At 53.3% G+C, this 12,532-nt stretch overlaps 1 protein-coding gene across 1 annotated transcript; it reads right to left on the bottom strand.

Moving 5' to 3' along the window:
• Window positions 1–7,606: 7,606 nt before the first annotated feature.
• CRYBA1 (crystallin beta A1) lies at window positions 7,607–12,278 on the bottom strand. Its single transcript, XM_074160679.1, is given in 8 exon segments — window positions 7,607–7,754; window positions 7,900–8,042; window positions 8,589–8,730; window positions 10,355–10,473; window positions 10,719–10,838; window positions 11,406–11,470; window positions 12,247–12,259; window positions 12,261–12,278. Coding segments are annotated over 8 exon segments (768 nt in total).
• Window positions 12,279–12,532: the final 254 nt, after the last annotated feature.

Raw genomic sequence — 12,532 nt, 5'->3', positions numbered from 1 at the left:
TATTTGCCTTGTGTAGTCACTTGTCGCCTTAAGGGCTGGGTTCCATTAAAAAAAAAAAAAAAAAAAAAAAAGACAAAAAAAATACCAGACAAAACCAAACCCTGTTTTGCTTGCCTGGGGTCTGTGCTGTCCTTGTCCCCCCCCCCCCGCCCCCAGCTCCGCTCTCGGGGCTGGCACGATGCAGGAGCTGAACAGCAATAACCCGTGCTCAGTCTGACCCTTCGCGTTTAGAACGATCCCGCTTCTTGCTGAATCCTTGAGGAGGCTCCTCTTGGCCTGGTCCAGTCCGTCTTCTAAATCGCGAAAAGAAGTGCTGAACGGAACACGGTTCGAGTGATGGGTTGGGTTGGTTTTTCCCCCACCTCCGATGTTTGTCCCCCGCTGCTTTTCCTCGCTGCCGGTGGTGCCCATCCAGAACCCACCCCCCTCTGCAGCTTCTCTGCTGTATTTCTGACCATCCTCTCTTCAAATATATGTCTGTGTGTCTGTCTCCACGAGCTCCAAGGCATGTGCTCGGCGCTAAGCAGTTAAGAAATCCTCTCTCTGAGCTCCTGTGGCTCCGGCACGGGCGGCATTTCTGGGATAGACTATTGCCTAGAGCCAGGCAGGACCATGGAAGAAACTTTCTTGTGCAGTCGTGTAACTCACCCTGTCGCTATCTGCAGTCCTCCCAAAGTCCTCACACAATTCTTTACTGAGCACTTATTAAAAATATCTTAAGATTTAATCTGTTTTCTGATTATTTTTGTGTAAACTTATAAAAAAAAAAAAAAAGAAAGAAAAAAAAAAAAAACAAACCACAAACCCTGAAATTGAGCTGTGACTAATTTAGCACATTTAAATAATGCTAAGGTGTTACTGATAAGTCTCATGTTTTTGGTTGTGTTTTTTTTTTGTCGTCGTTGTTTTTTGTTTGACTCAGAGTATTAGTACTGTAGCATAAACCAAATACGGTCCGGGAGGGGGTGCAGCAGCCTCCTCTGCCGGGTCTGCCCCCCAGGGTGTCTGTGTGCGAGCATCCCGCTCGCCGAAGGAGAGCGAGCGTGTATTTATTTGTGCCATTGTTTTCATTACACTGAGTAAAGTTTTAAAACAAAAACCCTTAAATAACGTGTAGTATCGGGAAGTGGCACTAAGGGTGAAATCGTGACCTATTTTTTTATTAGCTATGGAGATACTAATTCAGGTTAAGGCTGCTCTCCCGTTTCTGTTCCCGGTGTGGGTCCGATGAGTCCCTTTCCTCCAGTTCCCAGAGTTTCTATTCATTGGAGTAAGGATTCCTGCAGGGGCAGGGGCTGTCTCCTTTCTCCTCTGATCTTTCCCCACCGCTCATCCTCTGCCTGCAGGTCCTGTCGGGTGTCTCTTGACCAGGGTCTCGTTCAGCGTGGGCTGGAGTGGGTTCCACCAGCTGCATCCAGTGCACGTCTGGGTCTGCTTTCTCTTTGGTGGGTCAGGGAGTGGTTCCTCCACTCCAAGAGAGGATTTAAAAGCTGCTCCCGTCTCCGGTGATGGTGGTTTGGGGACCTCTTGTCTCTCTGCTCCCTCTCACTCCACCCGGCCGGTGGCAGCACGATGGCTTTCAAGGTTTGGTTGGAGTTCAATTTTGGTTTAAACCCACCTCAGTTATCCGTGAAACTTGTTTCTGATGTTAGAAATCTCTCGTCTCTTTGACAATGTGGGGAGAGCTCCAGGCGATGGTTTCTGTCACTAACCCACTTCAAACCATCGCCCTTTCTGAACCATAAATCCCGCTGTTTGCCTTTCATAGCTGCTGTGAGCTTCTCTGAAATGTGGAAGAGATACCCAATTCTCGTTAGCTTGCAAGTATGCCAGCTGTTTGGTGGCTGGGAGTGGGCGGTGGGTGAATTGGCCAGCTAAATTAGAAGGAAAATCACATCCTGCTTGGGAAAAAAAGAAAAAAAGATAGAAGTTGTCCTCTCAGTTTCGTGTGTAATTAGTGCTCTTTAACCTTCAAGAGAGTGTTCCTGTAGCATGATGGCATCCTTTCCAGAAGTGGCCAGTGGGTGACTTCAAGGACACCTGGGAGCCATGGCATTCATAGGTGTCTTTCAGGATTGCTGGTAGTTTTCCTGTGTGTTCAGTTTTTGCTCTTGATTCAGCATTTTTCAGTACATGGCTATGGTGTCCGAAGCTTTCAGCAGTCTTGTCCCTAGAAGATTTTTCTGTGCATATGTCCATAGTGGTTTGTTTTCCTTGCAGAGGCTGTGTACAAGGGAGATGGTCGAGGTCAGGAGGGGAGAGAACAAGGCTACACCTAATTTCAAGCTGCTAACACATTTTCACACCGGTGCATAAGGCAGGAGGAGGGCAAGGGCTGGAGGAGCGCTGGCGTGGTGGAGTAGCCCAAGAAGTCAGAGTAATTTTAGCTTTGGCCACCATGAGAGCGTTTTTTTTTTTTTTTTTCCGTGTGAAAAAGCCCTGGCGCAAGCAGTTGAGAAGCAGGAACCTGGGTTGGTGGGAAGGGGCAGAAGATCTGGGTCTGCGCTGCCGGACGCGCTGCCTTCCAGAGATAACAGAGCTTTAGACATTTGCACAATCCGTGTTACACCACAGGGTAAGGCTGGCTTCCTCGTGTCCTGCTCGAGATCCTCAAAAGTGGCATCGCTCAGCAGCGAGACGCCAAAGGAGCGGACATCTGGGGAGGTACAGGAGAGCTCCTCGGTGGCCTCGTGTTGGGGGCATGAGACCCTCGGAGCACGCTGCTGGGGGTGTTGGGCTGCTCTCTGTCCTGGGACAGGAGAAAAAGTCATCCTGGTGCTTTCACCAGGGGATGCTGAGCTGTATTTATCTTGACTGTTAATCAGAAAGCTTCATACAACGTGTCCAGAGCTCTAAAGCCATTTTGTAAGATAGCAGTATCCCTTTTCTACAGCCTTATTAATGAGTAGAGTATCTTTAAAAAGAAGAATAAAAAAACAACACATAAATAGTTCATTTCTTTCTGTGGTATGAAACTTGTGTACTGCGAACATATGAACGTTTAGCAAACACACAACTTACAGTTTTCTTAAAAAAAAAAAAAAAAACCAACAAAAAAAATAAACCTGTCTGCTTTCCATACGGTCTTTCCTCAGGTGCTAAATAAGGGTTCCAAAAATGGATACTGCTTTAGGAGTTTCTGCTTTATTCTTAAAATACATATTTTTTTGCTTAGGTGTTGTAAAGATATTTTAACAAGAATGTTTTTTTAATGTAAATAAGATTGTGTCTTTAATTTTTGTTTTATCTCCTTTTTGTCTATATTGAATAGTCTAATTTTCATTTTTATCCTTTTGAGAAGGACCCTCTTATGACCTTCCTTGAAGACATTTCATTAAGTGTTGCTGCATTTAAGAATGAATCGACAACTGTTCATTGTCTTGGATTAATGCTGCTGCTGCTATAAGTAACCCTGAAAATCAAGAATGTGTGATGCACTTTTTTGTGGGGTTTTTTGTTGTTCTTTTTTTTTTTTTTTTTTTTTCTTTTCACATGACCATGTAGTTCCTCTGCGGATGGTTGAACCCTCCTGTAACACAGCCACTAACCCTGCGGGCAGCGTCGGGCCGGGGGGAGCCGGGGCGTAGGAGAGGGCTGTACCTGAATTTGGTGCTGACCTACGGGAATTTCTATGCAAACGCAAGCAAAGGAGAACTCTTTTAACTTGAGAGAACACTGTGCATTTTTATTTTTTATTATTGTTTTTTTTTTTTTTCTTCCTTTCTCTCGTTCCTTTTCTCAAGCTGCTATTGGAAGGGTAGTGCAAATCCCTGAGGTTTTCAACTTCTCCTTCCCCGATGGCTGGTGGTGCAGGAAAGATGCCTGAGTAACTTGTAAGGTAGAAAAATCCCAATCGACTCCTGTCTCGTCTCCGGTTTTAGTATTTTTGTTTTCTGTTTGAATCTGTCTTTGGAAGGAAATCGCTCATCTCTGCGAAAAGATCTTTTTAATGCTTTATCTCAATGTGAAGTTAACCAGCAGTATTAACCATTGCTTGGCCTCCTTCCTGCCCGTGAGGGAGCACTAGGCTCCTTCTCCAGCTGCCCGCGGGTGCCGGGGAGCGGTTGGTGCCCGGAGTTGGATGTTTTCCAAGAAAAAAAGCGATGCCCGGCCATCTGCCCAGCCAAAACCTGACGGCTGAGGCGTTAAAAGTAGTGGAGGAAGGTCCTCGCTGCATCGAGGTGCTGCCGCGGGGCACCGGCACGTCCAGAACCTCTTGTCTTCGTGGGTCACAGCTGGACCACCATGGGGGAATGCATTCCATGAAGGAGGAGGAGAAAAAAGGGAATTTACTTGACTACTTAGCGAAGATCCTTTAGGAAAACAAAGTACCTCTGTAAAGTGAGGGAAGAGTAAGGAAGGTCTAAAGTCATGTAGGAAAAACGCTCGGGGATTACAGCTGCCTGGAAAATAGTATATAAATACCATAGGCCAGAACTCTGCCTGTTTAATTAGTTTTTTCAGCATTTTTATTTTTTTTTCTTTTTAGCCAGCGTTTGCTCTTTTACACACACGCGTGTGTGTGTACATCTGACTAAATGTGCCTTGCGTGTGTGCTTAGTCTCGCTGAGGAGCGTTTGTGGTGGTGTGTGAGCTGCTGGGGGGTGGCGTGGGACAGCCGGGCTCCTGGCCGGCAGCGCGATGGCCGTGCCCCATCTACAGTCCGGGGCTGGTCACTGTCCCGGTCACCCATCCGGTGGAAACGAGCCTCAGACTCGAGCCTGCCTAGCGGCTGTCTTACAGTTTGGGGACGATGTCCTGTGGGGTGGCACCTTTCCTTTCCTAACACGAGCCGTTTTCTGTGACTTTGGAGGGGACTTGGCGGGGGGGAGAAAGAGAAGCTGCTTTGCTGTTCTCCTGCGGACAGAAATAATCATTGCCGAGCTTTGCCTGCAAAGCCAAAACACATGAGGGTCTGGAACCGGCTTTGCTCTGGAGTTAGGGCTCTCTGCGGCACCGGGGACCCCGTTACCCGAGGGGGGGGGATGTTATTCCCCTTCCAGGTTGTGGTTCTTGTTACTGTGGGTTTTTTTCAGTTTTATTTTCTTTGTAAAGGAGGAGTAAACACACACCTTGCTTAAAGTTAACGACATAGAAATGCTTATGTTTGCAGTCAGTGACTCAGAATACGAAGCTGTGCAATTCTTGTTTCTTCATCTCTCTCCCGACTCACTCGCCCCAAAGTGTGATTTCTGTCCGAGTCTTTCCGTACTTCTGCCACTGTAAATGTGAAAGCTTGCTTGCATTATTTTTTAGAAATGCATTTTGCACACTCGGGTTTCGCTGAAGCTCCGTGAAAAGGTTAGTTTGAAGCAGATGAATAAAGCTATGCACATGTTTTGAAAGTTTAATTTGTGTCTCATTACCAGAAGTGACTTATCTGCCCTCTTTTGCATTCCTGTGCTGTCATTGCCTGCGTTATCTTCACCATCTCGGAGGGTATGATGTAAGGTGACAGTTCTTTGCTGACAGCTGTAGCAGAAAACTGGCGCTTCTTGATTTTTTTAGTAGCCTATCTCTCTCCTTTGCTTTCTCTGTATCTCTCTGTATAGCTATATAAATATATATATTATTTTTTTATTTTAAAGAGCCTACTTTAGTAATTGAATTGGAGGGAGCGGGGTGTGCTGGCTTGTGTTTCAGATACACTTCGTACTGTTCGGATGAACGAGTGCCCTTTTTTCCTCTGGTGGGGAGTGCGGCGGTGGTACCTGCCGGCATCCCGCCGCAGCAGCTTTGAGGAGGGGATGGAGATGGGTCGGCCGCGTCGCAGGCTGGTGGCGCGGGCAAACTCGAGGCTTCTAATGACAAATTGAACCGCAGAGAAACCCTACCGTTGCGTATTCCCACTGTGAGGCGGGAGGGACAGGCTCTCCCTGCCACGGGGGCTGTGGTCCACGGCCCGCCGGAGCGGAGGGTGGGCTCCCGCCGGTCTCCGGGGCGAGAGCTTTATTTCGGTTTTGTTTTCATGAGTTGGGTGCGTTGGGTTGCAGGTACCACCTTTGGAAACTTGTTGCTTAGCCCAGAGCCTTTGTGCAGGAGAGGCGGGATTTTGTGATGGGAGAAGGACCCTGACAGCTTTCTCCTCGTGTTCCCTTCACCATGGCAGAAATTTGTACTAACTTGACAGCTTTTTTTTCATACAGAACAGGGCTGCTTTTCTATCTACCATCACACGTGTACTTACACACCTTCAGCGGCTCGCCAGCCTCTGAAGGTCCTCAACTTGTTTACTGGGGGGGACAGATGCCCCTCTCTCCCCCCTTTCCCTGAATATTTCAGTGTTAAGGGAGGCGCGAAAACACAACCGCGCACTTCGACTCCGAGCTGGGGCTGGAGCCGTCTCCTCTCCTGCCCCCCATCCCCACCCCCTCAAACCCCCCCGCCCCGTCGATAAGTTCTCATTTCGTTCGGTTTCCTGGTGTGTATTAAAATCGCTGCGAGGGGTTGTGCTCTTACCTGCTCAGGAGCTGAATTACCTCTGACCCGCGGAGAGGGGCAGCCCCTCTTTGTCGTCGGTGTTGTAGTGTGCGACCACACGGATGGGTAAAGGGTAGTCTTCGTTTTCTTCTCTTCTTCCCCCGCCCCGGTATTTCCGATTAGGTTTAATGCACTCTGTGTGCCCGGCTGGAAAAGGCGTCGGCGTTTTCCCGGTGGTGAGAGGGTGGCTTAGAAGAGTTAGTGTAATACCTGCTGTAGCTGTGTCCGGCGCAGCCCCTTGCGCTGGTATGGGTGATGTCACGGACTGTAAGGATAGGTAATGTCCATGAGCTGTAATGGCATGATGTATCTTTACCAATGATGTCATACTTCACACTAAATGTTTAAAAAAAGGAAAAAAAAAAAAAAAAAAAAAAGGTTACCTGAAATTTTGTTTATTCTGCACCAACAGGTCTTCAAAATTTATCCAAATTTTATTATTTTATCAGGAAAAAAAAAAAGAAATTTGTGTAGATCGAATACGTTAAGACAGACAATAAGTGATGTAAATTGTTGAATAAAAATTTTAAAGTTTGTGGGTGTCAGTGTGACTTTCTTTTTTGCGTTCTCGGGGAGCAGCCCTTGGCCCCCCGGGATGCTGCGTGGCTGACGGCTCGACTTTGGGTCTCTCGGGTCTGGTGACACTGGCCACAAAGGCTACAGCAGCGCGGAACACGCGGCTGTGGGTGCCCGGTGCTGGTGTGGGGCTGGGAGTGGGGTGTTCTTCACCTTGACTGGGGAAGGGGAGGGCAGGGAGGAAAGGAAGCCACAGCGACTGAGGATTTGAGCGTGTGAGACGGTTTGGGGGTGAACTTGCCTTGGCGTGAGCCACACTGGGCTTCGGTCCTGCTTAAACTGGGCAGGGAGGAGTCTGGTCACTGCTACTGGGACAGGGATGTGTGACTTCAATCCCAAACACGCAACAGCAAACAACAACTGAGTCAGTTTATCTTTTTCTTTCAGTCACATTTATTGGCAATTGTGGCAGGTGGTACCATTCGGGAGTGTTGTCCCATAAGCAGTTGCAGTACAAGAAGGGGTGGTTATTTCGGGAGGGGAGTATTAGCACCAAAAGGGAGCCGGTGAGCTTTGGAAACCTTGCAGAGATGTACCGGAAAGTGGGGAGCTACTGCTGGACACGCCTGATGGATTGGATCTGGGAGGTCTGGGCATGTGAACCCCACTCTCTCCAGTGCTTGTAGTCTCCTCCGTGGTGGTCAGCCTCCAGGACGTACTGGTAGCCACGGTACCCGGGATACTGGTAGCAAACCCAGCTGGAAGAAAAGGAGTCGTCAGGTGGCCGTAAGGGGGACAAGAGGTAAGCCAAGGGGGTTACAGGGTGTCCCCCCTCCAGCTGTGGTACCACAGTGATGGCAGTGGCTTGTCCCTACTGCCTGCGGCCCTTTGCCTGTCACTTACGCGCCACACTGGATCTTCATGGAGCCCACTTCGTTGTTGGCCCAGCCCATGGCCTGCAGCGAGGGGTAGTCATCGCCGAACTCCCACTGGCGGCCGATGAAGTTGTCTTTCTCAAAGATGGTGATCTTGGATTCCTTGTGATTCTGGGGGGGGAAGAGCAAGGGGTGAGGGGGGGACGGTGCTCCCTCCCTGGTGTGGATGGGGATGGCAGGGCAATGGCTGTCCCTCCTTATGGTGTTTTCTTAGAGGGTTTCCTGGGGTTTGTGGGCACAGACCCGGGGAGGGGGGGCTGACCCTGGGCTGGTTTTTGCAGGGGAGGCTGCTTTTCCCAAAGCCCAGATGTGTGGGGTGCTCAGCGGGGTGATGCTGGGCCAGGATGGGGCAGGGGATGTCATGGGAGATGTCAGTGACAGCTATGCCACAGCTGCCATCTCAGGCTGGCTGTCCCCAAGCTCTGGTTGTGTACAGCTGGCCCAAAAGTTCCCGTAAAAGTTTTAGGAAAACAAGACGGCAACAGCAAATCCTGCTGGGTGTGGGGGTGAAGAGCTGAGCCCACCCTGAGGAGCCTCTGCCACCCAGCATGGCTGTGTTTGCCCTTCCTAACCTCGCTCCCTTGGCCTGCTGTTGTTGCCTGGGACATTTTACAGGGATCCGGGATGTGAGAGCTCCGAGGGAGCCGGGACACTCACAGCGGAGCAGACGGGGCGGAAGGACATCAGGCGCTCGATGTGGTAGGCGTTGCTGCCGCTCCAGGCGTCCCAGCGCGGGTACTCTCCCCTCTCCAGGATGAACTGCTGCCCGCAGAAGCCGGTGTGCTCGTAACCGACCCAGCTGCAAAAACAGAGCAAGGGCTGCCAGGGCTTCCTGTGGCAGCTCTGGGCCTCCTGCTCGGGGCTGGCACCGGGGCACGGATGGAGGTGCAAGGAGAAGGTTGGTGTCTGGCCTCTGCCCGCAGCTCCGGGAGGAAAGGAAGTGGTGCTGGATGTGGGCAGAGCAGCCGGGGAACGTGTAACCGTGTCTGGTGCCTGTGGGGCACCCCAGGCTGCATCCCCTGGCTGCGGCAGGTGGTGGGGACCCTTCCTCAAGGAGCCCAGCCTGTGAGGGCACCTCGCTTTCTCCTAACGCTCTGTGGTTATTGACACAGATCGGCATCGTGTTAGGATGCCACAGGACACCCCTGGCTGCCCTTCTCTCCCAAAGGCCTCGTTTCTTACTTGTTTGCCAATTACAACCTGGCACAGCTGGAAAGACCTGAATTCCTAATGCCTAAAACCAGGCAGAACCCATCTGGCTGCGGGCAGGGCAGGGAGCTGTTGCCTTTCACTCTTTTTGAGTCCCCCTCTTCACTGAAAACAAACATGGAGGGGTGAGAGGGGTGCCTCTGCCCCATAGCACACGTTTTCCAAGCCCTGCTGCTGCCCACACGAGAGCCTGCCTGTCCCCAAGGTGGGGACCTTCCTGAGCATGTCCTCTTACAGGGACTGGGGACGGGACAGCCACAGCCGAGCAGAGTGGGGAGGCAGAGGCTGGACTGGGGGCTGGAAGGAGAACGGCACAGGCTCTGCAGCCCACAGACCCCCTGCTTATGAGGTATGTGGGGTGCTGAGGGGCACCTGAGCCGGGGTGGGGGGTCGAGAGCCTCTTGCCACTGACCCAAACTGAGCCCCAGTCCCGTGTCCCGCAGTCGGTCTCCCCCGTGCAAGGTGACCAGCCTGATTAGGAACACGTCAACTGGAGCAGCGAGCTGATTACGGCGTGAGCACGCATGCCGCTGTAATCCCATTAGCATTACAAATCCTAAATATAGCATCGCAAATCTATCTTGTCTGCTTCCCCGGCCCCAGCGGGATGCTTGCCGTGGGGACCGCTCCTTACACACGGCGTCTCAGAGCAGCTCCGGAGATTTCTTGCCTGTGCCAGGGAAGATTCCCATGCGCAGGGAGAAGCCCAGCTCTGATCCCTACCCCTGTCAGCAATGGGGGCAGCCCAGTGCAGGCTGTGGGAAGGCTCTGCTCTGGCCCTGGGGAGCTGCAAGGTGTGGGGAGAGCACGGGCCAGAGCAGGGCTGGGCCCTGGGGCAAGAAAAGTGGTTCTTCATGGGGTTACAGAGGCAGATGGGGACCAAGCTGAGCTTAAGAGCCACTTGCTGAGCGAGCACCAATCTTTGCAGCATCCCTGCAGGGCACCAGGGAGCTCCAAACCTGGCTGCTCTCAGACAGCAGAAGGCAGTTTTGGATGATGCCAAAGGCGTTGCCGCCGTTCTCTGGCCCTCTGTCTGTGTCAGTGCTGCCCAGGGCTGGCTGCTCTGCCCTGGCAGGGTGGGATCCCCCATGCCTGGCTTCCCCCAGCTGTTGTGCTTGGCTGCAGCCAAGCAGAGCGAGGACACTCAGCCCCACTCAGGCACCCCACCAACCCACCTGGGAAAGCATCCCCGCCGCTGGCAGCCAGGTACTTACGCGCCGCACTCCACCTTCAGGGAGCGGATGTTGTCAAAGCCGCACTCCATGATGTTTGGACAGGCCGAAGTAAACTCCATCCTCTTGCCCTGGAAGTTTTCTTGGTCGTACACGGTGATCTGGAACGGAGAGCGAGCTGCCGAGTTGGGAACTGCTCGGCAGTGGCCCCAGGCGATTCAGCATCTCTTGGAGACAGGGTCACGTTCCGTCTGGGAAAGAGCCGGCGGAGGCTGCACCGGGCACCCCTCTGGGCTGGGACACAGCCCCGCACGCCTCTGCACATCCCTGCACTGCTGGCCCCTCGGCGCCCTGCCTTGGTGTTGGGGGAGCCGCACGCCGGTCCCCGCTCCGCTCTCCTGCTCACCCCTGCGGAGATCAGTTCCCGGGGCAGCGGTGCCGTCCGGAGAGAGGAGCGGAGCCGTTCTGGGATGGGTGGGTGGCAGGGCTGTGGCTGGCGGTTCTCCTGGCCTCTGCTCCGAACGCTCTAGGGCAAAGAGGATTAACGGGGGAAAGGGCGAGGGGGAACTCCCCAGGGAGCTGCAGCTGACACTCTCCCACGACGGCTCCAGGCTTTGGCAGGGTGCACCCCGCTTGCGCACGTGCTTCTCTCGGCCCCCTCCTCGAACTGTGTCCCCCCCAGTCCTTGCGGCTGCTCCCCACCTCGCTCCGCCATGCCCACCACCCTCTTTGCAGCCTTGGTGCCTGCCCCTGCCCACCCTGCCAGCCTGCCTGCACCGACAGGGGAGGGAGAATAACAGCCCATGGCTTTCAGGGACTGCTGTAACTGCCTGGCACAGGGCAACTGGTAAGAGCAGGGCACGGCTGGGCCAGGGTGCTGCAAAGAGGCTTATGAAAAGCACCCAGGGAGTTTTGAGCAGGTGGGAGGCAAGGTCCTGGGGGCAGAGGACAGGGGTGCCTTGCTTTGGGTGCTCCCCCCTACCTCACTGCCCACTGTGCAGTTTTTCTGGCCCCGGAGGACTGGCTTTGCCCCTCTCCCTGTCCCCCACCTGCACACCGGGAAAGGTGAGATACCAGGGGTGCGAGGACGTACCTTCCATGGGCCCATGGGGACAGGCAGAGGGTTTGTCTGAGCCATCTTTGCTGCTGGAACGGTGTCTGGAGAAGGAAGGAAAAGCCGTTGGTACTGCAGTATGCCCCCCTGCATCCCCACAGTGGGCTCATGGGGCCGGGCAAGGGTTCTTTGCCCACTGCCCACAGTGCCCATTTGAAGGCAGCTGCCCTGCTGCTGGGGACAAGCCACACCAGTTGAAGCGAGACCCTCTTACTAGCCACAGGATGGGGTGGGGGGCACGGCTAGGGTCTCTGGGACACATCCAAAGCAGGGTGCTCCCTTCTTGCTACCGTGGTGCCCCTTCCCTCTCCCCAGCCATGGCATGGAGCCTGCTTACCCACTGGGGCACGGTGCCCGGCTCCCCCTTTTCCTTCCCTGAGGCCAGGCCATCACTCAGAAAAACACCCTTGAGGCGGAGTGGGGAGCCGTGGCAGGGGCATGGGCTGCCCAGTACCTGGTGGTGTCCAACAGACCAACCTGCTCCCTTCTCCCTGCCCCAGTGCCCTGGCTATGCCCCCCTTGGGAGGCACGGTGGGCTCCCATGGACAGCCCTGGCTAATGGTGGGCGATGCCAGCCGGGGTGCCATGCAAAGGGCTGGGGCCATGCAGGTGCCAGGAGTGGGGTGCCCCATGGTAGAGGAGCTCTCAGCCACCCCAGCTGCCAGCGGGGACGTGTGAGCCTGTCTTTTGCCATGGGAAATGGCGATGGTCCCTCTGGGTGTCTTTTGCCACCAGGCAAGAGGAAGGGCGTCTGCCCGGCCAGCCGGCTGGCGGCAGCGGGAGCGAGGTGGGAGAGGTATGGATCGGTCCCAGGACTCACCTAGCTCAGGCGGTTACTGCTGCTTCGCCCATGTAATGTTTGCCTACTTCAGCGGCTCGGCTTTTATAGGGTGCTGCTGGCCGGGAGCCGGTGCCAGCGTTTGCAGAGCCGTCAGCACAATGCTTGCTCTGGCATTGTCCCGCTGATCCCCGGAGATTTCAGCTGCTCATCCCCATGGTCTGAGCCACATTCTTAGGGAAAAAGAAAAAAAAGAAAAAAAAAAAAATTGATAATAAAAAAAAAAAATAATCGGGACGGTTGTTTGCACAGATAATCTTGGGCACAA

Source organism: Numenius arquata, chromosome 18 (assembly GCF_964106895.1).
Source record: "Numenius arquata chromosome 18, bNumArq3.hap1.1, whole genome shotgun sequence".
Lineage (NCBI taxonomy): Eukaryota > Metazoa > Chordata > Aves > Charadriiformes > Scolopacidae > Numenius > Numenius arquata.
The sequence above is the reverse complement of the archived record's forward strand: the minus strand, read 5'-3'. Positions and strand labels throughout refer to the sequence as shown.